Source organism: Corticium candelabrum, chromosome 5, assembly GCF_963422355.1.
Source record: "Corticium candelabrum chromosome 5, ooCorCand1.1, whole genome shotgun sequence".
Classification (NCBI taxonomy): Eukaryota; Metazoa; Porifera; class Homoscleromorpha; order Homosclerophorida; family Plakinidae; genus Corticium; species Corticium candelabrum.
In genome coordinates, this window is record NC_085089.1 from 331,369 (window position 1) to 358,967 (window position 27,599).

The following is a 27,599-nucleotide window of genomic DNA, read 5'->3' on the forward strand; positions in this document are numbered from 1 at the left end:
ATGCACTAAGAACACTAACATACGGGACAAAGCCAATCGTTAACGTACGCTACTTAAAGCAAGTTTGCGTTGTCACAGAATCGCAGTAGGTGAGAAAGAAAGGTGTAGACATGGTAAGCAATAATCGCAGACTGCCATCAAAAGTAGACTTCATGTCAATGTGTTGATCATGTGACCACGTGATCATATTTGTTTGTGTAGAGCGAACATCTACGTGTTTGTATTACCGGAGCTGCTGGACAGATCGCTTACTCGCTTTTACATCCTATCGCTAACGGAGATGTCTTCGGCAAGGACCGGGTATGCAGCAATTAGCATTAAACGAAACACTTGCCTCGCACATCCAGACCTTTTGCGCTGTTGGCAAGCTGTCAAGACGCTGAGGACGTTTTGTGATGCTATTGTGTTGCAGCCTCTTACTTTACTATTGCTGGATATTCCACAAATGATGGAAGTTTTGAAAGGAGTGGTGATGGAGATGATGGATTGTTCGCTGCCTCTACTAAAAGGCGAGTGCGTTGGACAAACACAAAACACACAAATGACAACTGAACCGCCAACGCATTGATATAAAACATCCATAGCATTAATTTTTTCGTTTTGTGTTTTAGATGTTATTGCAACTGCTGACCCCAATGTTGCATTCAAAGGCATTGACGTTGCCATTTTAGTTGGAGCGATGCCGAGGAGGGAAGGAATGCAACGGAAGGACTTACTGAAAGCAAATGCTGGCATCTTTACAGCACAAGGAAAGGCTTTAGATGCACATGCAAAAAAATCAGTAAAGGTATGCAGTTTCAAAACTAATTGATATTAATTGATTAATTAATGTTAATTGATTGATATTAATTATTTTGGTGTGACGTGATCATTAAGATTACCAGTCTGTATTAATTAATGTTGTCTTACAGGTTCTTGTTGTTGGTAATCCGGCCAATACCAACTGCATGATTGCGATGTTGAATGCTCCATCTATCCCTCGCAAGAACTTCACTGCACTCACTCGTCTCGACCAGAACAGAGCTCAAGCTCAAGTCAGTTCATCTGTTGCTACATCGTTGCAGTCCACTGTTTCATCTCATTGTAATGTTGCCAGGTTGCTGCTCGTTTGAAAGCAAGATGTGATTTAGTGCATAATGTGATCATATGGGGCAACCATTCGGGCACTCAGTATGTCGACCCGACTCATGCCCATGTGATCACTGACCAAGGAAAGCAGGATGTGTGTAGTGCAATTAAGGATGATGCTTGGATCCAGGGAGAATTCCTTGTGGTGAGTATTGTTTGTAGGGTGATGTGGGAATTGTGTGTCTGTGATTGTTGTTTGTGTGCAGACTGTGCAGAAGAGAGGAGCTGCTGTGATTGCAGCAAGGAAGTTGAGCAGTGCAATGTCTGCAGCTAAAGCTATTTGCGATCACATGAGAGATTGGTTTTATGGAACGAAACCGGTGTGTGTGTGTGTGTGTGCGTGTGTGCATGTGTGTGTGTGTGTGTGTGTGTGTGTGTGTGTGTGTGTGTGTGTGTGTGTGTGTGTGTGTGTGTGTGTGTGTGTGTGTGTGTCATTGTCAACTTTAGAGAGCTCCCTAAGATGCAGTGCTACACCACTTGCTATACAGTGATGTAACCACGTACAAATGAAATGTAGCAAAGCCATGAGCCAATCAGTCCATCTTTATTTTTGTGTCGAACATTTCAACTTTAGACCATCTCACCTGCAGTAATCTCGAGTGTATTCTCATCTCATATTGAACACGATGTTTCTTGTGTACAAATGGTGACTTCAGGACGGTAAACTTTTGTACTCGAGTTGGAAGATTAACCCTAACAAGTAGTACGAGTCAATGAGAAATCGTATCAAATGTGATGTGAAATGCTTACTTGCCAGACATGCTTATTCCAAGCATACGACCTGCTTTCATTACAAACTGTGTATAACTGTCTAATACAGCATAGTCAAACCCCTTTACCTGTTAATAAACAACAAAACAATAAATAACAACACAAACAAGAAATAGGCAGACAAATACACAACAAGCAGACAAACGGGACAGACAGACAGACAGACAGAAGGACAGAGAGACAGACATACAAACAGACAGACCAAAGAACAAACAGATACACAGACAGACAAACAAAAAGACAGACAGATAATTTATTCTCATACAGATTCTACTTGTACATATGCTAGGATTTTTTAAAAGCAAACCAGTCCTTGCAAACAACAAAGTCATTAACTAATGGACTTGGCCTTGAATGTCAAAATCAAATAATATATCTAAATCACCATGATTAGGTGACAGTTTTGACAGACAACCAGACAGACAGACAGACAGACAGAAGGACAGAGACAAACATACAAACAACAAACCAAAGAACAAACAGATAGACAGACAGACAAACAAAAAGACAGACAGACAAACAAACCAACAGACAGACAGACAGACAGACAGACAGACAGACAGACAGAAGGACAAAGAGACAGACATACAAATAAACAGACCAAAGTACAAACAGATAGACAGACAGACAGACAGACAAAAAGACAGACAGATAAAAAGACAGACAAACAGACAACAGACAGACAGACAGACAGACAGACAGACACAGTGATATACATACCCTTTTCTGTGTATTAGCATTGATATTTTCCAAGAATGTTCCTTGACAGACAGACAGACAGACAAACAAACAGACAGTTTGTTTTATTCTTCCAATATACGAGCATACCTGTGACCCCTGTCTACACAGAACAATTCTATGGCCCAGAACTACTAATAAGCCACCAGACACTAATTAAGTACGGATACATTAACAGTGTCCAACAAAAAAAAAGAAGAAAAATGAAAGTCTAATTGCTACAGTTAAACTTGTTCAGTCAACCAGAGGACAGTTCTTCCAGTCAAACGTGTTTCTTTTGCACCAAATTGCAAACGAACATCCGAGGGATATCCTGCAGAGCTGATGTAAGAGAAGAAAAACGACGATCTTGACTTGCCAGGCGATGCAAATTCCTGTATACTATCCAAACTAGGAATGTCTAAAAGATGACGGGAGCCAATCTGTACTGTGTAGAGTTACTGTAGACTTTCGCCCACCATCTACCATTTTTGAAGTGAGATCTAAATCCTTCATATCTTTCTTGCTTTCGTTTGGCTACAGCAACCTAAACGGGACAGAAAGACAGACAGACAGACAGACATACGGACAAACAGACCGAAGGATAGGCAGACAGACAGACAGACAGACAGACAGACAGAATCAAGTTTATTGTCAACAATCTTCACTACTACAAACAGTTATTGTTAAAATGAAATGTTCTACTTGTAGTCCGAGACTATTGCTAATGAGTAAAACACTGAATGTCTCTATCTACTCCCAAAACACTGTCATCTCCTAATGAGCGCACAGAAAGCCTTGACAGCTTCCGCAAAATCACTCTGCTGTTGCATTTTTGAAGAGTAATAGACAGTCTTTTCCTCCAGAAGGTTTTAAACTCTACCGCAATTCTTCTTCCATCAAAGCCTCTCGCCTTCTTCCCCAGTTCATTCATCAGCTCGTCAGCCTTTAAGCCCCATCTGCCGAAGTGTTCAAAGACGAGTGGGACAACTATAGGCTTCGATCCATCCGCAAGCGATTCCTCTGAGTATTTTTTTGACTTTGCTGCCTCTCGTTTAGCTGCTGCATGGCCACCTTCTCTGGCTGCACCTTTAATAATGTCTTTGCTCCAAGGGTGAGCTATCGAAACATCACATTCTTTTGTGATCCCAGTGTCAGTGTCGTAAAGCGTGATGTCAGGCCGGTTTTCGTTGTCTACAAATCGCTGTCTCGGTTCTATTTGATGGGGAATGAGTAAATCGCTTAGGCAATCACTCCATGCAGACACTATGGAGTTATGCGTCCACACAGGTCCACCTCCATATTTACATGTCAAAAGGTGGTAGCCCTCGCGATCCAGCTCAGTTCCACAGTCACACGTCTTAAGCAGCCGGCTGAAAGGCAAACCAGCACCCAACCTCATACAAGACGCTACACGAAATTCATTCGGCTTCAGTGCGTTCTTGTCTGAAGTTGGTATTACCTCTAGCCATGCTCCAGCTCCTTTTCCGTGTAAGGACCTGATCCTTGCAACATGTCTCTCTGAGTTCATGCTTTTGATAACTTCTTCTGATCGTTTATGAGAAGCGTCTACCGTCAGGCGATGTTGCAATTTTCTAGGGTATTCTGTCATCTGCTCTAAGGTGTGAAACTGCTCGTCATCATCTGCACCCGACTTGGGTGGTAGTTTTGCCACCAATGTACGAATAAGTTGTCCTGTATTGCTACCTTCAATAAACCGTTCTAAACGATCTTTCAGACAGACAGACAGACAGACAGACAGAAAGACAAACAACCAGACAGTCCATATCATCATGCGCATAACATATTAATACTTTCACGTTGATGTGATTATACAAGCGTTCATCAGCGTCTGATATATCAATTTCACGTCTCTCCTTGACCTCATCTTCCATAACAGGCAAAGGCTGAGGAACGTGATCACGTAACTACAATAAAAGTCACCAGATCCGCTTTATCAATACGACTCACATTTACAGCAGTCGTAAACTTTCTCATCAAAGGAGATAAGCGAATACGAAAGTTTCCGCCACATTGTAGCAAATAGAAACAGCGCATGCGCACGTCATCTGCAAGTGGCAACCACTTCGTATTTCCTATCTAATAAATATATAATTATAAACCTTCTTTATATAAATAAGAAACTCGCATACTATACCTTCCTAAACAATCCTAAAATTTGCAAACGCTGCATCGTGACAAGGCACATGCGCAGTAAGCACGCGCAGCTGATTAGAATCGCGAGGGTAGACTACACCTATTTAGTAAGTGTAATAGTTAGTTCAGCTTTCTATGCTCTAAGGTGTACTGTTGAATACTAATTAAATATTTATATTTTATAATTTAAATGTAAATGTTACTAATTAATTAATTCTGCATACTATTCACTTAGCTGCCCAAATGTATAGTTAGTACTGTAGTGAACACAATGCAGCAGATACACACATAACACATTTGCTTGTTCATATGATCACAACACATCAATAGTCCATCACACTACAGTCATGCAGCAAGACAACTAACAAACAGTCAACTCGATAGCTACACATCAACAACATCTAATACTAAGACAGACTCGCGCGACAACAATACAACTCATTGGTATCAACGTTCTGTCTGTTCTGTTCACCATGGTTTCTCACACAGTGTCACCTTCTTTACTCTATCCGTCACTCCCTTCACCGTACGTCGTGCACCACATCTCGTGTACTCCTCACTCCTCACAACTCTGTCGTTAACATTGAGAGCTTCACTTGCCTTCATTCTAGTGCTGCCATCCTCATGAGCCATCTGACAACACACCACACGCAGATCCTACTGACTCACAGATTGCAATTGTCTTGTTCTGTCTTCACGATTCCCTTGATATCCAGTAAACAATTCTCCCAGACTTACTCCCATACTGTACACATCAGCTTGTTGGTTGTTGGGTAAAGCGTTATTGGTCAATCTTTCTGGTGCAACATACAGTGTACTCATAGGACCCACTGACAGTGAGCCATCAGTAAAACATGCAGCACCAGTGTGTGTGTGTGTGTGTGTGTGTGTGTGTGTGTGTGTGTGTGTGTGTGTGTGTGTGTGTGTGTGTGTGTGTGTGTGTGTGTGTGTGTGTGTGTGTGTGTGTGACAGTTACTTACCTGTAGCATAGGCTGCATATCCTGCAACTAATCTAAGTATTAAATACGTAGAGCAATAAAACACCTCTGAAGTGACAACAGTTCAGCATTGACACTATTCGCTTTTCCAAAAAATGTGTATATATTGATAACATCTTACTGAGCAAATGCAGTAAAACAATGCCCCAACAGTACGACTCTGCTTCTTCCACATTCAGCAGTGTTGACTGCTCACGCTCTGCTCACGCTCATCTACGTTTCTGTACTATCATCAATCCTTTACTGCATTCGTGCTGCCTACTTCATATCTGTCATCATATTACATGCAATTTTATGTTTTGTCCAATGCTTTACTTGACACTCCCTGTGCACCATAAACAGCACTATTATCCTAACTGCCCAAATGAAGCTTTGCCAAAGCTTTTACCTTCCACAGTACCATTCATTTTGACAACGAGAGCAACGCTTGGAAGCTTCCTGTCCACACAATGCACACTTAGGAGAATCACAAACATATTTCTCCAGAATATCAAGGCTGTATGTTGAAGCTAAACTGCAAGTAATTTGATATCAACATGAGATGATCACCAATAAAACATCAATTTTTCTACCTTTGTGCATATCTTTGCACATCGTCTCTTGATGGAAATAGAATGGTAGTGGCATGAAGTTCAGCAATTGCTCTCCACTTGTCTTTATGGTCAGTCAAAAGACGTTCTCTCATTTCAGGAACCTAAATGTAGACATAATGTATAAATTAAAATACAGCTGTGGCAACACACACACACACACACACACACACACACACACACACACACACACACACACACACACACACACACACACACACACACACACACACACACGCACACACACACACACACACACGCACACACACATGCACACACACATGCATGCACACATGCACCCATGCACACACGCATGCACACACGCATGCACGCATGCACACACACACACACACACACACACACACACACACACACACACACACACACACACCTGAATACAGTAACTATAGCTACAACACGTAATATGCAAACAAACAAACACAAACAACATCATGATAACACATTTAAACCATTGAAAACCTACTTGTTCTAAAACCACTTCTTTCTTCACAGCTGGAGGCTCCATAAAAGCAAGATGCTCAAGGTAGCGTTGAAGGTCATTCAAGCATGGCAGCTGGTCAACAATCACTTCCAGCAGACGACCACGGATCTGTCATACAATCAAACTTGACAAACCCAACAACTATCACAAAAAGTGATACCTTCAACACAACGGTCTTGTTGTGTGAGTTAAACTCGTATTTTCTCTGACAATCAGGATTCATAAGAAGACAGAAAAGAGACAGCCACACCTAAATGTACACACCTTTATATATAACTAATGAGTCACACTTGACCTTCACGATACTTGGCCTTCCAGTTTGGTGAGTTTCATTAACTCGCCGTCTTCAATTTTTTGCCACTTTCCATTGATAAACTTCACACTGTGACCATCCTTTTTCCTTGCTGTCCATGGAGGATTCTCAATGAGTTCAACAAAACAACATATCATATCTATACATGAAACATGGTGGACAAGAGATGAGACTGGAGTGAGATGAGATGAAACCATTTTTGTTAAGAAGATGAGTCATGATACTGAGAGGAAGACTGGAATAGAAAACAAACAGATTATAATGTTCATGGTAAATGTTGAATACAAAAAACTAGCAGGCAAACCGACAGACAGACAGACAGACAGACAGACAAACAGACAAACATACAGACAGACACACAGACACACAGACACACAAATTAACATTGTCATATTGCCCAGCTGATAAAACAACTACTAGAACTTGCAAGCAAACACAAACAGATAGCGACATGTTCCACCTGTTCAGATGATCTATGATATATTTAAGTATTGAAACAGCTTTCACTGTAACTTGAAATTGTATCTGTTTATACTGACGTTTCAGCTCCTAAAACAACAACATCAACCACATAAGCCATTCCAATAAAATAACCTAAAAACCTGCCACCAAATCACTAGAAACAAAACATACCTAAAGCATCATACGAGTGAAAGCATCCAACTAACCTGCCGTCCTGTAGCAGATGTACCTGTTACTGCATCAAGTTCAGTTTCTTCATACAGATTGACACCCTTGGCCTGCCTTAATTAACACACTAGTGTATGAAGTCTGAAACGGTTGCTATATTTGTAGACCAGCTGCACTCACTTGGATATTAAAAATGTTATTTTTCTGCAGCAAAAGTCTGCCACATCAAGCATCACATCGTCGGCCACTTCGCATGCTGCCTGTGTACGTACACGATACAATTACATACAATATTAGTACTTGTTTATCACAATGACATATGTAGTACTAAATGACAAAATACAAATAAACAAACAAACTAGAAGATAACCACACGTAAATACTTCCATTCATGGATAAATTGGACAAATTAAAAATCCTTCTAATTAAAGATGTCACCTCATCAATAACAGCATGTCTATGCACTACTCAAAGTAGATGAGTCTGTACAAACAAATCACTTGCAAATGGACCAGGAAATCAAATGGGTATTGACTGGGACACAACTTCAAGGTTAAAAGATCGAAGTCCTAGAAAATCCAGACGTTGACAATAATGTAATCAAAGTCAGTGATTTTTCCATGTCCAGTCAAAGACCAGAAATTCCTTTATACTCCTGAGTCAAAAGAGATGAGTGAAAATAGATTCCTTCTCCAGAAAAACTATGTCCACGGCCACCACTGCAAATTATAAACCTGCAACCACATAACCAACCAGCAAACAGACAGACAGACAAACTAACATATAAACAGATTAGTATGCATTTATGTTGTCATGGCAAACAGATGACAAACAGACAGAAAAACAGCAGACAACAGATAAACGTACACTTTACAGGTAAACAAGCGAGATACCCATTTGTCGTCTGTTTGTTTGTTGTCAGTTTGTCAGTCTCATTGCATGTCTGCTTGTCTGTGTATGCTGATAAATCCACAAACGTTTATGTATTTCTTAACCAGACATCTATTTATCTCTGTCTGTTAACACCTCAAACTATCATAATGTCAATAAACTGACCTGATGGTACAAAACAATCTCTAGCAGTCCTGCAAGAGTTACCTCATGATACAGCTATGACACATCCAACAATAAACATAAAACATTACTGATTTAACATACAATTTGATTTCATACCACAACATAGCAAGGAAATGTCTGCTCAGGTTCATGATCAACAGACATTTTCATCAAGCGAGTAAACACGTGAGATTTCCATAATTCAATTGTCAGCAGTTCCCACACTAGTGTAGTGACCTACACACAGATCATGATACATCAAACAGAGAAGACAGTCAGCAACGAAGACGTTGCATGCCTTCTGATGTGAAATGAGAAATTCTTTGACAAATTCGTCTTCATTGCGAGAGGCACTCACTACAGCCTGAAAAACAATAAAAGTCTAAATAAATTAACAACACAAGAAGATAAGCATCACAACAACCTGCATGTGCAGCTTCTCAATGTGTTCATGTTGAACCATCCATCTGAATACAATCGATCAGCAACATTTATTACATCATTGTCAAGTTGATCACACATAACACGTCAGACTAGAAGAGACAAACCAGCAAACTTGCAAACCAAAGACAAAGCTAACAACCAGACGGACTGACAAACAAACAGACACACAAACAAACAGACACACAGACAAATCAAAACAAATAAATACATAAGCAAGTAGACAAGCAAATTAAAAATAGAACAAAAAGACAAACAAACAGACAGACAGACAGACAGATGGACAAACTCATTAGCATAGCAAGATTAGAACGTCGAAATGTAGTTTGCTCAGTGTAATTTTGTATGCTTCAGGACCGTAATGATCCAGTTGTGTTAGTGTTAGGTTGCTCATGATGTAAATGGAATATATGTATTGAGACAGACACAGATAAACAGCTAATATATTATGTAGTAATTATTATGTAGTGGACTTTAGGTTTGCTTTCAGAGTTTGACAGACAGACAGACAGACAGACAGACAGACAAACAGACAGACAGACAGACAGACAGACAGACAGACAGACAGACAGAAAGACAGACAGACATGCAGAGAGATTGTCAATAGACTGTACTAACATTGATCTATTCAATACATGTATGGACAGACAGACAAACAGACAGACAGGTGCTGTCAAGAAAACTGTGTAGACTTGCTAGATCTAGTAAATAAGATTTAGACTCTTACTATAAACAATTGGTAGTTCATTAATTGCATTGCTGTCGTTGGACAATATTTAGCTTGTACTAGCAGTTGCAATATGCAAATATATGTATTGACAGACAGATAGACCGACAGACAGAGTGTTTTATTCTTCCATAAATGCATGGGCATATCTGTGGCCCCTGCCTTTACATACAGATGTGGCGCAGAAACTAACAATAAACCACTAGATACTATCTAATCACTACATATACTATTTCTAACGTTAATATTTCTTCTATGATATCTATGATATCTATGAAAACAAGTCAGTTTCTATCCAGTCAGATTTATCCTGCTTGCACCATATTGCATATGAGCATCAAATGACAATTCTGCAGATTTTATGTAGAAGAAAAAGAAACGACTTTCGTGAGTGTTGTGACTTGGTAAACTTTTCTATTGATCTAAGCTTGGAATGTTCAAAATACCTCTCGAACCAACTTCAATGGTATGTAATTTTGTCCACCGACCCAAACTTGATATTTGTTTACAGAGTGGTGCATAACGATCTTGTTTTCATCTCGCAGCATCTGCTAAGTTTTCCTCAAAAGGAATTGTTAATTCAAATAAACAATCTGTTTGTGTGTTTTGGACCAAGCAACCATGTCTGGTTGTGCTGTTATGTCTCCTATATCAGATGATAATGAATATACCTGTCCAGGCAAATCAGCAGTAATCTGCCAACTATCAGCTAGATTCGTTTTAATGTACTCGACAGGTGTATCAATTGGTCTTTACTGAAACAGGACAATTGTTCAACACATGCATCAAGATTTGATCAGAGTCACAGAGTGGCCTTTCCCGGTGTCTGATTTTTGCCACCTATTCAGATTGACTTTATGTGGTAAGGCATTAACAATACTGCTAATAACAAATGAAAAGATTCTTGCCATAGAATCTTGAGACAACTTTTTTTGACCATATTTCTTCTCCTTTAAATGATGGAAGTCGAAACACAGATCCTTGTACAACACAAGATTTTAGATGATCTAGGTGCTTGTTTGTGTCTTGAAGTTGAATGATGGATGTCATCTTGCATTTTGCGTTGTTACCATTATTACCGACAGCATTTACATCTTGGAGTAAAGATGCTGTTGTTGCTGAAGATCTAAATTTGTGATGATTACCCCCTTATCTACAGACATCTTGTCATTTACCAGGCAACAGACACAATTGTCTTGTGAGCACATCAGACTGTAGAAGCTACTTATCTGAAATGTTTTGTACTTTGTAGAGATTGAAGGCATGCTCAAACCCAGGTTATTCGCTAGAAGATATAAAATCTGGGGAGCTGGACAATAAGACAGACAGACAGACAGACAGACAGTCAGACAGGCAGGCAGATAGACAGACAGACAGACAGTCTATAGATGAAGACGGAAGAAAGAACAGTTGTGGTTTTAAGACATTCTGGCATAGATGCATGTCGGTAGCTTTGCATAGATGTAATGCTAGTGTCATTAGCAGAAAGTTAGCAAGGCTGGGACATTCTAAGATCTTTAAGATATTTGAACTCTTACTCTACTAATAACAATCGCTAACTTTACGTATGCATAACAATAACAGTCAATGAACAAAATGTTGAATGTCTTTATCATATAGAAAGTCATCAAAATTGCACTTAGACAACTTCGACAACTTTTTAAAAATCACACGAGAGTTGCAATACTGTACAACTACAAACAGTTGCTTTCTCCATCTATCTCTAAAGTTTGTTTCACTGCTCTTTCCATTTGCATCTTTTGAAATTTTGGAGATCTCATCGAGATAGTCTTCAGCCATAGGGCCCCAAAAGTCAAAGTGTTCAAAAACCAGTGGAATACATGTTGTATCAGATCCTGCTATAGACTGCTGTTGACCATATTTTGTCATTTTGCGTTTTTCTCTCAACTCAGCTGCATAACCTGATATTTTGGCAGCTGATTGTACGGTGTCACAAGAATGTGGATGAGCAAGTGAAATGTCCAGGTCTTTTGTCAAGTGTCCAGTGGGATCATATGTTGTTATATCCGGCCTGTTCTCACAGTCAGTATACCTATTTCTTGGCTCAACTTGATGAGGAATATTTAACTCGTCTAAACATTTAGCCCAAGTTGACACGATTGTATTGTGTTGCCATACTGGGCCACCACCAAACTTGCAGGTCAATAGATGATAACCATGTCATCAAGGCTTCTACCACAATCACACTTGGTAACAATCTGGGAATATGGTAAAGGAATATCAAGTCTCAAAAATGCTGCCACACGAAATTCTGAGGACTTTAGAACAAATGTTGGTGCTGAAGGAATAGCTTAGAGCCATGATCCTGCTCCACGTCCCTGACATGACCTTATCCTAGCTGCATGTTTGACAGAGGATGCTTGCATAACACATGTTGCTGCATTCCCTTCAGCAATATCCGAGCTCAGGCAATTTTGGAGTTTTACTGGATTTGCCATAAGCCCAGACAAAGACTGAGATATGAGTGTCTCTCCATCTGGTCCTAGGGTGGAAGGAAGGTTTGCATTTGCTATTGCCTTGCAAAGATGCTGATAGAAAGGAGGTGGACTCACACAGTTGAGGCTGTCACATAGATCTATTCTAGATGGAAATCTTTGAGGAAGCGTGCTCATTGAATAGCATCACGAACCCACAAAAGCAGCAACAGAGATTTGTGTCAAGTTTGTAATGCCAAAACCTCCCAACTTGATCTTAAGAGATGCTTGCTTCCACGTCAGCTCATCAAGTGCACTCAACCCCAATATTGCTGCAAAAGTATCTCTTGATAGCTGATCATGAATGTGACAAGCTTGGTGTAAAACTGGAGGAGGCACACTCCTTGCTAAATGATTCAGTGTAGGCACATGACAGTACCGCAGTAACAGAAGTGCACTTTGAGGATCATTCAAGTTGAACAGTTGAGAACGAAGGCCTTCACCTGCAGCTGTTGACTTGCTACATCTAGACTGGACATAAGAATCATTGCCAATAGGCACCCCAAGGATATCAACAACATACGATACTATGGGAACTGAGAATCTGTTTACATTATTCTCTTTGGCTGATGGCAAATATATTTCACACTTTCTATCACAAATTTTCAGGTTGATTGTTTGAAACTCTTTCCGTAGATCAGTTAGCACTGACTCATACTGTTGACTATAGCCAACCACAAAGATGTCATCCAAGTAAGCCAAAATAGTTAAATTGCTGTGCTTCTTTTGAAGCCTATTGATAACTGAGTGTATAGACAAAGCAAATAAGAATGGACCTAAGGGATCACCTTGGTGAACCCCTTCTTCTGATGGAATAACTGACACAGATTTACCATTGAAGTACAGCAATGGACTTGTGATTCCATACATTTGTTGGATATGAGCATGAATTTGGGGAAATTGAATTATCGCCTCATTCAAAAATTGTCGTCTTGAGACACTATTGAAGGCATTTGATATATCTGTTTTAAGAATTCCCAATTCTGAATCTGACTCTAGCAGCATTTGAATGTGGTGGACTGATATTTCTGATCCTCCTGGCATAGTTACCCCATATTGAAGGGGAGCAAAGTAAGTTGCAAGATCTGACTTCAACTGAAGGCAAATAATCTTTGCAGTTAATCGCCTTAGTGTCTCACCTATTGCGATGGGTCTAACATCTCCGTTTCCCTTAGGAAGAGCAATCAATCTTGATGCTGTAAATAAAGGAGCTATGTTGGCAGGTAAGAGACCTTTCGCAATGTGGCAACAAGCTCCAAACAGGAGATCACAGGTGAGAATGTTTTCCAGTAGTAGACGTAGATGCTCATACCTCCAACCCGAAAGACCAGCACCCGACCCCCTTGGTGCTCTTCTCAATGCCTCCAAGAAAACAGACCTTTTCAAGTCTATCTGAGGGGTGTTAACAGTAGAAAGACGTAATTGTTCTGATTGACTAGGATGTTTGGCTTTCAATTTCTCCTCAGTTTCTGGTGATGGTGGTAACAAACCATCACTTGTAAGGATTCTTGCGGCAGGAGACAATTCACCACACTTGACAGATTTCAGTGCAGCTCTATACCTTTCCTCCTGATTTTGCTTGGACGACGCATCTACTTTCTGAGATTCTTTGTTTGATGACTACAAATTCACCAATTCTTTCCAGTGAAAATGTAGGAAACGTTGATGAATAGCTTTCAAGTCACGCAAACCGGATTTCCCTTTTGGGTGTGGTTTCAGAAACATACGAAGAAGCAACAAAAGAAGTTTCCAACCACCCTCGTATTCTGGTTCTTCCTCGATTTTATGTAAAGGAATTAGACAACAATCATAGAAAGTTGATCGGAGAGCAGGAGGTACATACTGGACAAAATGCACCGATATGGATTGTAAAATGGCATCAATAGAGATTGAATCTAGCCACCTCCAGGCTTCCTGCTGAGCATTTGACTCTTTCTCATTGTTCTCAGGAGTTTGGGCAGAACAAACAGAAGACTGAGAAGCCCAAAAACAATTGTCTACATTGACATCGCTATCTCTTTGTGTGAGAGGGGCTCTTTTCACCGTTGAAAATGATGACGAAACGAGAGACGTGTTGCATTTAGATACACGTTGACTGAGACGAGTGAACCATTGATGACATGTAGAGCACTGAACTAGATTATTTCTCTCACAAAATGAGTGAAACATTCGCTGGGGTCGTGAGATGAACGGAAATGAGCCAAAACTCTCCGGAAAGGACCTTTGTACTTGCAATTTGGAGCAGGACAACTCACAGTAGCCATAACAACAAAACGTCTCAGGAAATAAAGAAATAGAAGAGAGACAAAAAACTCAAACCGCCACCATCACATCTGGGGACAGACAGACAGACAGACAGACAGACAGACAGACAGGCAGACAGACAGACAGGCAGACAGACAGACAGGCAAACAGACAGACAGACAGGCAGACAGACAGACATGAAGACAGACAGACAGGCAAACAGACAGACAGGCAAACAGACAGACAGACAGGCAAACAGACAGACAGACAGGCAGACAGACAGACAGATCTGGCTATCATTTCTTGACATGTAAATGGGGTGGTGGGCCTGTCTGGTCCCACGAGTCCATAGCTGCAGTGTGGGCAGATTGTTTGAGAGATCTCCATATACACCACCGACGGGAACCTAGAAACAGGTACTCAAACTCAAATGACCGCCCGGATATCTCTGTTTTTGACTGTGGCTCTGGGTCTAATGTGGACCTGGACATCTCACTGGCGCACCCATGGAGCTCTGAAATCGTCAGCAGTGCAGCACACACAGATGGAGCTGCAGCACTAAAGAGAGAAGAGAAGAAGCTGACCAAATATTACAAACAACTCCTTCCTGGGGGAGAATCGTTCACCATTGTCCCTTTAGTCCTGGAGCATTTTGGAAGATGGGGCAAGGAATCAGAATGTTATCTACAACAATTGTCCCTCAGATCTACAGACGACTTGGGAAGACTGAACAGGGCGGAGTTTTTGCTGCAGTGGAGACAACGCATTTCAGTTCAGTTGCAAAAATGCAATGCGAAAGTTATCTATCGCAAGGTAGAGGGGGTGCTGAGAAGTGGCAAATAAGAAGTGTTATCTGTAATAATAGAGAAGAAACGTGGACCAATACGGTCCATATATCATATATGTTTTTTCAAGTGTAGTTTATGCAGAGAACAAAACTTTCAAATATTTTACTTTAGACGTGGCTGTACTAGCTCCTCTAGCCTGTAATAGTTTCGATGTTTGAAATTATACTACCATTGACAGGCAGACAGACAGACAGACAGGCAGACAGACAGGGTGGTTTTGGAATGATTCCTTTGCTTTTAGTGAGACAACCTGCATTTGTTGCATCCTGGGCTAATGCTATCACAAATCTGCCATTCCGGTTTCCTGATTTACGACCTCTCATAGACACCCTCTTGAGTTCTTCATCCTCTCCAATCAGTGAGGCTTTAGCACAATCTGTCCCTCCAGGAAAGCATATATCTGACTACTTGTCAAGTGTCGAGAAAGTTCAACATCAGTTGTCTTCAGTTGCTGCTACTTCCAAGGCTCAGAATCTATTGGATAATTTTCCCACCGCTAGAGATGCAGCCCACCTTCGTTCATCAAAAGGAAAGAGGGCTGGGGCTTGGTTAAACGCAATTCCCACGTCGGAAGCGTTCGCACTTAGTTCTTGCGAATTCCGCTTGGCGTCCTTCCTTCGTTTGGGTTTGCCCACATCTCTCTCCAGTTGGATAACGATCTGTAACTGTGGTGCTGACGTAGATGACAGCAGTTATCATTTGTTGACTTGTAAAACAGGTGGTGGGCCTGTGTGGTGTCATGAGTCAATTTCTTCCATCTGGTCAGATTGTTTTTGCAGGCTGCGTATCCATCATCGCAGGGAGCCAAGGAACAGGTACACCACTACAGATAACAGACCGGATATCGTCTTTTTCAACTTCGACACTGGATACAATATCGATCTCGACATCTCCCTTGCTCACCCGTGGAGCAGTGACATCTTCCCCACATCTGCTGCAGACAGGAGAGCAGACAGGAAGAAAGCAAAATATAACAAACAACAACTACCAGGAGGTTCAATTGTCAGTGCAATTCCATTGGTAATGGAACACTTTGGAGCATAGGGGTTTGATGCATGGAAATTCTTTAAAAAGATAGCAAAGAAGTCATCAGATGAAGTCGGAAGACTAAATGCAGTGAAGTTTATCGACTTCTGGAGCAAACGCTTTTCGGTCCAACTCCAAAGTGCAATGCGAACGTCATCTCTAAGAAGTCATCTTCATTGACTGGAGTCAACAGAAGTGACTTTTATGCCACTCAGTACTTTAGACACTAGCTGACACTGAGCTAGGGCTTTGCACGTAGTTTAGCTGCTTTTAGAGTTTCTAGAGTTTTAGAGTTATTAGTTCCTTCAAGTTTTGTTTTAAATTTAGTTTAGTTCATGAACATTGATAGTAGTTGGGCAGAATATATAGTTATTTGCATTGCGGAAATGTATGATAGATAAAATGTTCAAATAAATGTGTTAGACAGACAGACAGACAGACAGACAGACAGACAGACAGACAAACAGACAGACAGACAGACAAACAGACAGACAGACAGAATGAATTACCAATGAATTACCAATACACTTTCCTAGTTTAGAGCCTTTAATCGCACAGATAATATCAGGTTTACAACCCATTAAACCAGGCTCTCTGTCTAATGCTATCCGCTCTGCTCTACCTGATGCTTATTCACTTCTAGACATCTCTGCTCAACCAGAAAGGCTCCAGCATAAACTATCTGCAGAAAAGGCTAACCAAACAGCTACAAAATTCTTAGAAAACACCACAACACTCAGAGATGCAGCTAGAGTTCGTTCTCTACAAGGCAAAGGAGCAGGTTCATGGATTTCAGCCATTCCCACTTCTGGAAAGTTCGCACTCAGCACCTGCAAGTATCGCTTGGCGGCTTTCTGGAGGTTGGGTTTACCTTTACCTTCCAATGACAAAATACAAGCTTGTGACTGTGGCAAACCAATTCATGATTCCAGCAGCTACCACCAAATCACTTGTAAAACTGGAGGTGGACCAGTCTGGACACACAATTCCATTATGTCTGTGTGGTCTGAGTGTTTGGCAAGCCTTCAAATACACCACAGGAAAGAACCAACAGGCAGGTATTCAACATCTGAAAGCCGTCCAGACATATCTCTGTGTTCGACACCGGAGCTGGTTCCAATGTAGAGTTGGACATAGTCTTAGCCCACCCGTGGAGTTTGGACATAGTCCCTCTATCTGCTACAATTGATGGAGCTGCGGCATCAAGACGAGAAGACAGAAAAAGGTAAGAAACGGAAAAGAAACATATCCAGGAGGTATGTCTGTACAGGTGATTCCCCTAGTATTAGAACATTATGGGAGATGGGGGAAAATGCAGAGAGCTATCTAAACACCTTGTCAAAAAGATCAAGAGGTGACAAAGGCCGACAAAATGCAAGTAAATTCAAAGACTACTGGAGGAAGCGAATTGCCATCAAACTGCAGCAGTGCAATGCTCGTGTGTTCCAGAAGAAGACATCTGACATAAATAGCATTCTAGCATAAACAAGGACTTTATGTCCTTATAATCTTACAGAACTTGAAATCTGTCTGGACTCGTAATTAGCCTTTATTTGCTATTGTACCATAGTTCATGTTTGAAAATATACTACGACAGACAGACAGACAGACAGACAGACAGAGAGACAGACAGACAGACAGACAGGCAGACAGACAGGCAGACAGACAGACAGACAGACAGACAGACAGACAGAGAGACAGACAGACAGACAGACAGACAGACAGGCAGACAGACAGACAGACAGAAAGACAGCTGCTGATCATGCATGTCGACCATGCCACCTTCAACATGCCTAGGCAACAAGATCTCACCTAGAGCTTCCAATTTCCTTTATTTCAAAACACTGGAGATTTTCTACGTAGCTCTCTGCTTCGGACGGCAACAAAACAAACTCCGACTCTGCTGCCATAACGACACTCAAAACGACATTATTTGGTACATCCGGGCAGTTTGTGACACGTGACAAGGAGTGGTTTGCTACGAATCAGAGCCGTGTAAATACGGCTCTGCTACGAATGGCCGATATCTATACAGTTGGAAGGTGCAGAGAAATGTGTCCACTAGCAGAGGCAGAGAAGTAAGTAAATGAATGGATCTAAGATGATGCTTATGTACGTGGACTTGAAATTTTTAGGAGGAAATTTGAAGGAAGAGTACACGTGTTGGAGATGATACAAAAGTTATTGGCAATACGTTGATAGACAGACAGACGACAGACAGACAGACAGACAGACAGACAGACAGACTGACAGACAAACAGACAGACGTTTTGGCTGTTGGGGAGAGAAAGCTGAAGACTATTTGAAGAAACTGTCACAGCTATCAAGAGACGAAGACGGAAAGCCAAATGCATCAACCTTCAAGACATACTGGAGATCTGTGTTTTCTGTGTGGCTACAACAATCAAATGCTAGAGTGATTGACAGAAAAATAAAGAACATTGTTTTAAAAGACAGCAACATAAACATAAATAGTTGTAGGTAGAACCAAGCCCTATTGGCTTGGGTAGTATTTAGTTGCTTTGCTTAGATGGTGTATGGTAGTTCAATGTTTAAAATATATGCATTGACAGACAGACAGACAGACAGACAGACAGAGCATTCTGGGAGATGGGGGCAAGAAGCAGAAAGATACCTGAATACTCTTGCGTTCAGAGCAAGGGACTGTGAAGGGAAGAGAAACCATTCTGAGTTTGTCTGTTACTGGAGGAAACGTATAGCTGTAATTGTGCAGAAAGTTAATGCTGGAGTGATACTAGGAAAATTGAAGAGGATAATAGGAAGTCGGGGGATGGAATTATGGGTGAAGATTTGGATGTACAATGTAGTGTTTGCTAGTTTGTTAATTACATACAGTTTAGTTGTAATTAAGACTGCGTTTGATGTATATGGCATACGTGGTTTAGTCTTTTTTAAGTTTGAGACAGTGTTTGTAATTGTGCTTTAAATGTATTGAAATAAATGAAGACAGACAGACAGACAGTTAGTTTTAGCGTAGGGCCTGCGGGCTTGCTTGTTTGTTTTACAGTTTAGTGTGAGTGTACTAGTTTCAATGTATTAAATATGTGTATTAAGACAGACAGAAAGACAGACAGACAGACAGACAGACAAACAGACAGACAGACAGACAGACATGCAGACAGAGACAGATTTTAAGGACAGACAAACAACATAATCACACACAGTATGGAACATACAATTAGTTTCATTTACTCAGCAAGGACACCAATTCTTCAAATATGGTGAAGGAATATAGACGGTCTGCTGCTGGCAGAGAGTTATGTAATCCAGATGAATTGAGGCCTCTCGAAGTACTGCAAACGACAATGGAGCATCTGCTAAAACAGTAAGCTTATGCATGTGTCTACAAATCGGTTGACAAGTAATCAGCATATCAATCAGAACAATTTTCCAGGATCTTACCAAGAGAAGATATTTCAACGAACCAGTTACACTTGTTTATAGAAGATAGGATGAGAAGCATTTTGCAGGACATCACAATCCAGGTGACGCTTGAGTGATTGAAAAATGTGACATAAATTGGTTGAGTTGGAATAAAGTGAGCAATCTCCTGTAAAGCCTTGGCAAACAGAATTTTTGTACATTGTCATACCTTTTTTATTTTAAATAAATATTTAATATAATAAAATAATTAATGAAATAAAGTATTACTGCACAGTTGCAAATACAAAATGTATGTACCATACTTACATTGCCACTGAGTTGATGTATGCATTTTTGGGTCTATGGCCAGCTGTTGTTGTTGTCTATCAATTGGTTTGGTGTACACACTGTACTGTAAAGAAAGGCAAGAATTTTGCAAAAAATTTCTTGAGTTGAAGAGTTTGTATGCTCCAGCATTTGCGAATGTAGACGAGTATGTTCAATGTGTTTACTGTATTGCCTAACTGAGATCTATCATGTCTGTTGTTGACGATCTACTTTGTTTTCTGTGTTTGGTAAATTGGTAACCACACTTACTTTGACCACGCCTACTAATGCACGTTAGACCATTTAAACTTGGTTCCGGTGGGCCTGGTACATTATTATTTTTGTTGTAGAGACTTTGCTGTGTTCAGTCACTTGGGATTGTGAGACACTGTTTTGACTATTTTGTATCTTCTGAATATAGGTATGTTCATGCACACACACACACACACACACACACACACACACACACACACACACACACACACACACACACACAGTGACACACACATACACACACACACACACATACACACACACACACACACACACACACACAGTGACACACACACACAGTGACACACACACACACACACACACACACACACACACACACACACACACACACACACACACACACACACACACACACACACACACACACACACACACACACACACACACACACACACACACACACACACACACACACACACACACACACTTGCACACAAACAATTGCAGATATCCCTAAACCAGTGCCTTAATTTTTGTTCTTCAACAGCCTTCAATCGTCATCTCATGCCACATCTGGCTTGACCCAGCAGTGTGGCCACCAACTACTTGATTTGTACTCTCAACATTATGATATGTAAGGTCATAGTCCCAGTCAGTAGGTCAGTTGTTGCTTGTAATAGATCCACCTTTTCCATACAGCATGATAGAAAGAGCAACATGGGCTGAGGCAGCTTCATTTCAGGAGAACCGAGCAGAGTTTACAGCTTGCTTCTTCCTCTATAACCTCGGTACATCAGTGTTGCTACAATTAATGAGCGCAAGCACTGCATTTCAATTGGCCATCTGTCCATCCGTCTGTCCATCTGTCTGTCCGTCCGTCCATCTGTCTACCGACATACTACTGTAACCCTAAATAACACGTGCGTGCCTAGGGTTAATTATGCCCCATGACTCTGTCATGTAATTTAACTAATCAGATAATGTCACTACACAGAGACATCGATCTTGTCAGTCTGTGTGTAACAGCCACTCGTCAGAATGGCTTTGAAATTAGAGTGACGTAACATGTGATGTAAAGAGAGAATTACATCATTGACATAATCACAGTGACCATAGCTGCTGTGGTCAAGGCTGCACTATGGTTTGGGAAGATGTATTTCAAACAGTGATACACTTATGCATGCTTGATCTGTTTTATACAAGGCTTAGTATGATTGTGTGTGTGTGTGTGTGTGTGTGTGTGCGCGCGTGTGTGCGTGCGTGTGTGTGTGTGTGTGTGCCCAGATTTACTTGTACTTATGGTTAATATATAATAATTTATTGATTATAATAATTAATATTGGCTTTGCAATAGACTTGATAAGTGACCTCTAACAGGAAACAAGCAGGTGTTGTGTACACTTAGTTGCACCTTAACATGCATGAGGCTGCACCACTTGTATTGCTTTGTCAGATTTGAGTTAGAGACAAAATCACATGAGCATGATGCATAATGGACATCCTGGAGCTAACATTCACACTCTATAATACCATTAAAATGGTCACTTTCCTGCTGGTTGCATACCAAATTCATAGTAGTGTCTGCCTGCATCGTTTCGCACACACAAAGTGAAGTAAATCAAGTCGGAGTTGAGAGGATTGTCACACGATTTACCAGTGTTTGCCATTTTTCTCTCACTAAAACTGCATTTCCTCCATCCATATTCTATAATAGTGTTCGTATAATCCTGTTAATCACAACCAGTCAATGTATGATACAGATCATGTGCAAGTTGGTTCTGGTGTCCTCTCACTCCCTCAAGAGATAAGGTGGTTTGTATGATAGTCGTTACTATCTTCTGCTGATTGAGGATGTTGGCAGCAGAATGTCTGTTTGATAGATACCATCATCTTGTTCAGCAGTCATGGCATGTCTACCTTGCTCATATGCACAACAATTATGTTCGATTTTTCCAGCTTGTCCAGCGACTTTCACATTTGCTGGCATGTGCTGTACACCGGCATGTCATTGACATGAGGAAGTAATGGTGTGTGTGTGTGTGTGTGTGTGTGTGTGTGTGTGTGTGTGTGTGTGTGTGTGTGTGTGTGTGTGTGTGTTCGTGCACGTGTGTGTGTGTGTGTGTGTGTGTGCGTGTGTGCATGTTTGTGTGTACTTGTGTGTGTGTGTGTGTGTGTGTGTGTGTGTGTGTGTGTGTGTGTGTGTGTGTGTGTGTGTGTGTGTGTGTGTGTGTGCTTGTCTCTATTCATCTGCTTCTCAGTGGGCCTGTCTTTCAGTGTGTTTGTGAGCATTATGTAATCTATTTATGTTCATTCTCAGGAGAGCTTTGAAGGTCATATGTATAGCCTACAGTTCAAGAAACAGCCGATTTCCTCTTGGGTTGTATACACACATGCATGTGTAGCTGAAGGTAGATCAATTAAGATGTGACATAGCCTTCCTTTGCATAGTCAGCTGTCCAGAATTCTGGCCATAAATTCTACTGAAGATACAGCTTCTCTATGTGCACTTCACGGTGGGCATAAATAATATTACACACACATACACACACACACACACACACACACACACACACACACAAACAAACAAACAAACAAACACCACACACACACACACACACACACACACACACACACACACACACACACACACCTTTACTCTTCCAGATAGTTTTAATTAACGGCAGTGAGTGTTAATCTATTAGGCATCAAGACAGAGGACGGTTTTGCACTGCTGACCAAAACATCCTTCCAAAAAGCAACCAAAACGGTAGCCATGATTTGCATGATGCTCTCCTGATCTTTGTGTTTGTTGTACATATATTCCAATTCAATAGGAACCTGGAAGTCACTGCAGTCCAACAAACACCTCATAGCACCTGATGCTTTCCAACCAAATCTAATCTCCATCAGATGAATGGATGTAATAATAGTTGGAACACTGTTTAGGAAATAGGAATGCATTGTGTTTAGATATGTTAATGTGTGATATTACTTGTACACATATGAACATGGACAGACACCTGTACAGAGTAAATAGAGACCAAGTACAACGTTTTCTACTTGTCTTGTGGCTGGTAACTGTTCAACTTCTCTTTGAATTTATTGTATTCCTGTTGCTGTTCGAAGTACTTGACCTGTCATCACAAAGCGAACATGTTCTCGTAGTAACAACATTTGTTGCATAGTCTTTCAGGAAACAGCATAATAGATTTTAATGCACATGTATTACTATATTATTAACGATATTAATTAACTACTATTAATATTATTAATTAATTACCATTGATATTAATACATTATTAACGATATTAATTAACTACTATTAATATTATTAATTAATTACCATTGATGTTAATACATTATTAACTATATTAATTAACTACTATTAATATTATTAATTAACTACTATTGATATTAATACATTATTAACAATATTAATTAATTACTATTGACATTAATACATTATTAATAATATTAATTAATACCATTAATATTAATATTGTTATTAACAGCAGCAATATAATAAACGTTAATAAAACTTCAATGATTGTCAAGACGTGTATTCCACAACATCAACTAAAATGAAGGAGAGCAGACTAGGCAGCCAACACTATACTACTGAGTAGTCTCAAGAAATTGTGTTCTTATATACACGTTTCACACAAAGTTTGTAACACAGTACATGTATTATAAATTAATATATTAGCCAATTGTAATTACGGTATTTCTTATTCACAAACTATTTCAAAATTACTCAATTTAATATTAATTTTATTATAAATAAATTCATTTATCTATTTATTTATTTATATTTATATTTAATGTTGTATTTATTTATTTCATTTATAGTTATATTTATTTATAAATATAAATATAAATAAATAAATAAAAATAAATAAATATTAATATTAATAAATAAATTTATTTATTTATTTATTTATTTGTATTCAAATTTTACCCATGACTGAGGACAGCTGTCGTGATAAGCTTTCTTCTGCTTTACACAGTCTCCACTTGATTTCGTCAAACATTCGAAATACTCGTCTCTAGCTACGTAGCACGCGTCACGCTGCTTTCTTCGTAGAGCTGACATCCGGGCCTTTATTATCGAGCATGCGTTGACTTACATCATCGTATGTAGAATGGCCGGATGATGTTATCATTCTAAATACTTTATACTATAGGTGATTATATATTTGCAGTAATAGACAATTATTTGTATATTATTTATATGCTACAATACACTTCCATTGCTCTATATTTAGCAGCACACTGTACACGTGTTCTGTCTCAACCATGCCAAATATGGTCAACTATGCACTCCCTCGTGACGTCATCACATTCATCATGTTGAGCATGCGGTCTGGTCTGGACGATCGCCATTTTGAGAGAGTGCGTGAGACGCGAGCAAGAAGCACCGAATATCTTCGCTATACGACAAAATGGTTGGGCGCTAATAGGTGGGATGTAGTCTGTTGTTTAGTCTAGCTAGATGTGTGTGATATTCAGACGTCAGGAGTGAAAGTAAATGAAGAAGTTGCAACCATATGGAATGACATAAAGATCGGGCACAAGTACAAGCTTGCCACATTCAAAATGAACGACGATAGTACGGAGATCGTACTCGATGAATTGTTCGAGACGGCAGACTATGAACAGTTCGTAGCGGTGTGTAAAGAGGGAGAATGTCGGTACGTTGTCTTCGATTTTCACTTTGAACTTCCAGACGGTGGCAAGAGAGAAAAGCTTATCTTTGTCGTGTGGTGAGTTACTACTACCTGTCTGGATGTTGTGTTGTCGGCCGGCAAGGGAGGGATGTGTGTATTGTGATGTACAGTGTACTGACTTGTCGTGTTCATGCGTGCTTCTTCTGCTGTCTTTCTATCTCTCGTCTGAATCGAAGCCGCACGCCTTTACTTGACCGAGTAGGCGCCCTATCACTATGTCAGCGACGTTTCACGTTGAATCCAATTTTCCTTTGCGAACGGCGTGAGAGTCACGTTGTTTGTTGAGCATGTGATGGTGATAACTGATTGTAGGGTGTGCAGTACAGAGCAGTGCAGTAGCCTAGTAGCCTAGATGGTCAAGATTGGATCCAATAGGCAGGAATGCCAGATGTTGGGCGTCGCTTACTTGGTGCACTGTAGATGTGCGTAGGATATCCTGTGAGATGTTACGTAATCTGGGAGAAGTGTGAGATCTAGAAATGAGGGATGAGGAATAAGGTAGTGCTAGCTTCTGCATTGAGGCTATCCAAGCGCTTGAGCATGGTGAGAGGGTCACTCAGAGGTGTTTGTTGTTCCTGTTTTAGTGCAGACATGTGATTTCCAGGAATGCTTGCCTAGGTACTTTGTTTGAAATTTAGTGTTTTGAAATTTAGTAGGTAAGTGTAAGGGTGAATATGAGATCTACATACTGATGTAATATACAGTATTGTTTCAATTCATTAACTCATGGAATGAGTACTGGTTGGGAGATATTCTGTAGTACACAAAGTGTTAGCAGCTTTGACAGCGACTGCCAGTGTTCCAAGAAATGCAAGAAATGCAAGTGAAAAGGCTCATTATGGTTTATGGTATGTTATTCCATGTAGCCACAAAGTCCTTGACAGCACTAAAGTAGTGTGTAATCATCAAAGTAACCAGAGTTACCATATAGAGGAAATGTCACTCTTGGTTATGCAATGTTGGACGTTTGTATAAATGTCTAAGCCACAAAGCAGTTGATTACAAAGTCCCATGTGTTGTGAAATTAGAGTGTTATAGCATATTCAGTGTGGTGACTATGTAACATATCTGTGTTTCATGTAGTAATTTCAGTCATGAACAAAAACTGATATATTTGGTTAGAAATCTTCCAATTTAATTCCCAAAATAGTTTACCATAGAAAGTTTACATTGTGTATGTTATGGTGGTGTGTAGTTGTTATAGACTATTAGTGCATACTGATGTGTTCTGTTTCATTACAGGGTTCCTGACAATTGTAAAGTCAAGCCTAAGATGCTTTATGCATCTAGCAAAGATGCAATCAAAGCCAAATTTAATGGTCTACAGCTCGAGGTGCAAGCAAATGGGAGAGATGATGTGTTGTTTGAAACTATCCTTGAAAAATGTAAGAAAAAGTAGACCGTGCAAGGGAGCCATGGATTCTGACTGTCTCAGCATTAGACTTACTGGTTTTTTTGTGTTTGCATGAATTATGTGTAGTATTAGGTTGTAGTAGTGCTGACACAAGGATGTTTGGGTGTCCTATCCAAGTTTAGAGTTTGCTGCTCGAACATCACGTATTTTGTGAGAATCACGACTAAGAATAGTATAAGCTTTAGCTTGATGTTTGATTCTTGAAGCTAACAAAACTCTTGTCAACCTAACTACTCCTCCATTTTTAACTTTTTATTAACCTAAAACTCTACGTGTATACACAACATTGATGTTACTGACATTGATAATACCCAATCCTTACAAAGCAAGCAGGAGGCAGAATAACTAGAACAAATAAATAAATAATAATTTTATGGTATTTAAAGGCTAATTCTAGTATTTTTAATAACAATTTCGGAAGTTGCAAACAAAATGAGAAATCAGCATGGCTGATAGTTACTTTTTGAGTGCTGGTCACTTAATTAAGTCTGTTGCAAAATAGATGTGCCACGAGTGTTCACAGTAGCAAACATTCAGTTCTTCATTATGCCCATGTGTACTGTCGGACAAACTGGACAAATGGCCACAGACAGCCGTCTGGCCACACCAAATTTCCTAGGACAATAAGTACAGCTCTAGGAAATCCGGTAGGGTCTGTCAGTAGCAGGAAATCTTGTATGGCCATACTGAATATCCTAGGAAAACTGGCCATGGTAAGGTGTACTAAATATCCTAAGAAATCTGGTAGGTACTGAATATCGTAGGAAATCTGGTACACATACACTGTACCTATATCCAATATCTTAATTAATTAATTAAAATACCTGGCTAGAGTGCATTTGTAGTAGAGAATACTGTCTTCTTGGCACG

At 40.1% G+C, this 27,599-nt stretch overlaps 5 protein-coding genes across 6 annotated transcripts; 2 read left to right on the plus strand and 3 right to left on the minus strand.

Moving 5' to 3' along the window:
* The first annotated feature begins 32 nt into the window (after window positions 1-32).
* Window positions 33-1,656, plus strand: LOC134180569 (malate dehydrogenase, cytoplasmic-like). Its single transcript, XM_062647750.1, has 8 exons — window positions 33-113; window positions 202-300; window positions 413-509; window positions 612-787; window positions 912-1,034; window positions 1,097-1,273; window positions 1,335-1,448; window positions 1,651-1,656. Exons 1-8 carry the CDS (start codon window positions 111-113, stop codon window positions 1,654-1,656), a joined length of 795 nt encoding a protein of 264 aa, XP_062503734.1. The 5' UTR covers window positions 33-110.
* LOC134180094 (small ribosomal subunit protein uS10-like) lies at window positions 1,576-4,822 on the minus strand. The gene is made up of 5 exons (XM_062647178.1): window positions 4,775-4,822; window positions 4,588-4,716; window positions 4,431-4,523; window positions 1,879-1,967; window positions 1,576-1,821 (listed from the first exon to the last, which is right to left on the minus strand). The coding sequence occupies exons 1-5, from the start codon at window positions 4,808-4,810 to the stop codon at window positions 1,662-1,664; spliced, it is 507 nt and encodes a 168-aa protein (XP_062503162.1). The 5' UTR covers window positions 4,811-4,822; the 3' UTR covers window positions 1,576-1,661.
* Window positions 1,988-4,389, minus strand: LOC134180093 (uncharacterized). The gene has a single exon (XM_062647177.1). It carries the CDS (start codon window positions 4,226-4,228, stop codon window positions 3,341-3,343), a length of 888 nt encoding a protein of 295 aa, XP_062503161.1. The 5' UTR covers window positions 4,229-4,389; the 3' UTR covers window positions 1,988-3,340.
* Window positions 4,823-5,856: 1,034 nt separating the features above from the next.
* LOC134180092 (zinc finger MYND domain-containing protein 10-like) lies at window positions 5,857-18,584 on the minus strand. 2 transcript variants are annotated; one of them, XM_062647175.1, is made up of 15 exons: window positions 18,456-18,584; window positions 9,287-9,329; window positions 9,161-9,226; window positions 8,980-9,099; window positions 8,863-8,916; window positions 7,987-8,066; window positions 7,845-7,920; window positions 7,637-7,725; window positions 7,371-7,411; window positions 7,170-7,315; window positions 7,024-7,113; window positions 6,846-6,971; window positions 6,344-6,465; window positions 6,160-6,285; window positions 5,857-6,096 (listed from the first exon to the last, which is right to left on the minus strand). In XM_062647175.1, the coding sequence occupies exons 1-15, from the start codon at window positions 18,551-18,553 to the stop codon at window positions 6,030-6,032; spliced, it is 1,344 nt and encodes a 447-aa protein (XP_062503159.1). In that variant the 5' UTR covers window positions 18,554-18,584; the 3' UTR covers window positions 5,857-6,029. The 2 variants fall into 2 exon arrangements, with proteins under 2 accessions (XP_062503159.1, XP_062503160.1); XM_062647176.1 differs by having other exon boundaries at window positions 9,287-9,395; window positions 18,456-18,530.
* Window positions 18,585-18,634: 50 nt separating this feature from the next.
* LOC134180570 (SAC3 domain-containing protein 1-like) lies at window positions 18,635-26,919 on the plus strand. The gene is made up of 16 exons (XM_062647751.1): window positions 18,635-18,721; window positions 18,779-18,823; window positions 19,861-19,989; window positions 20,059-20,149; window positions 20,705-20,775; window positions 21,136-21,222; window positions 21,288-21,376; window positions 22,349-22,397; window positions 22,469-22,609; window positions 22,906-22,965; window positions 23,037-23,101; window positions 23,291-23,355; window positions 23,423-23,432; window positions 23,559-23,632; window positions 25,098-25,351; window positions 26,558-26,919. Exons 1-16 carry the CDS (start codon window positions 18,660-18,662, stop codon window positions 26,712-26,714), a joined length of 1,449 nt encoding a protein of 482 aa, XP_062503735.1. The 5' UTR covers window positions 18,635-18,659; the 3' UTR covers window positions 26,715-26,919.
* Window positions 26,920-27,599: the final 680 nt, after the last annotated feature.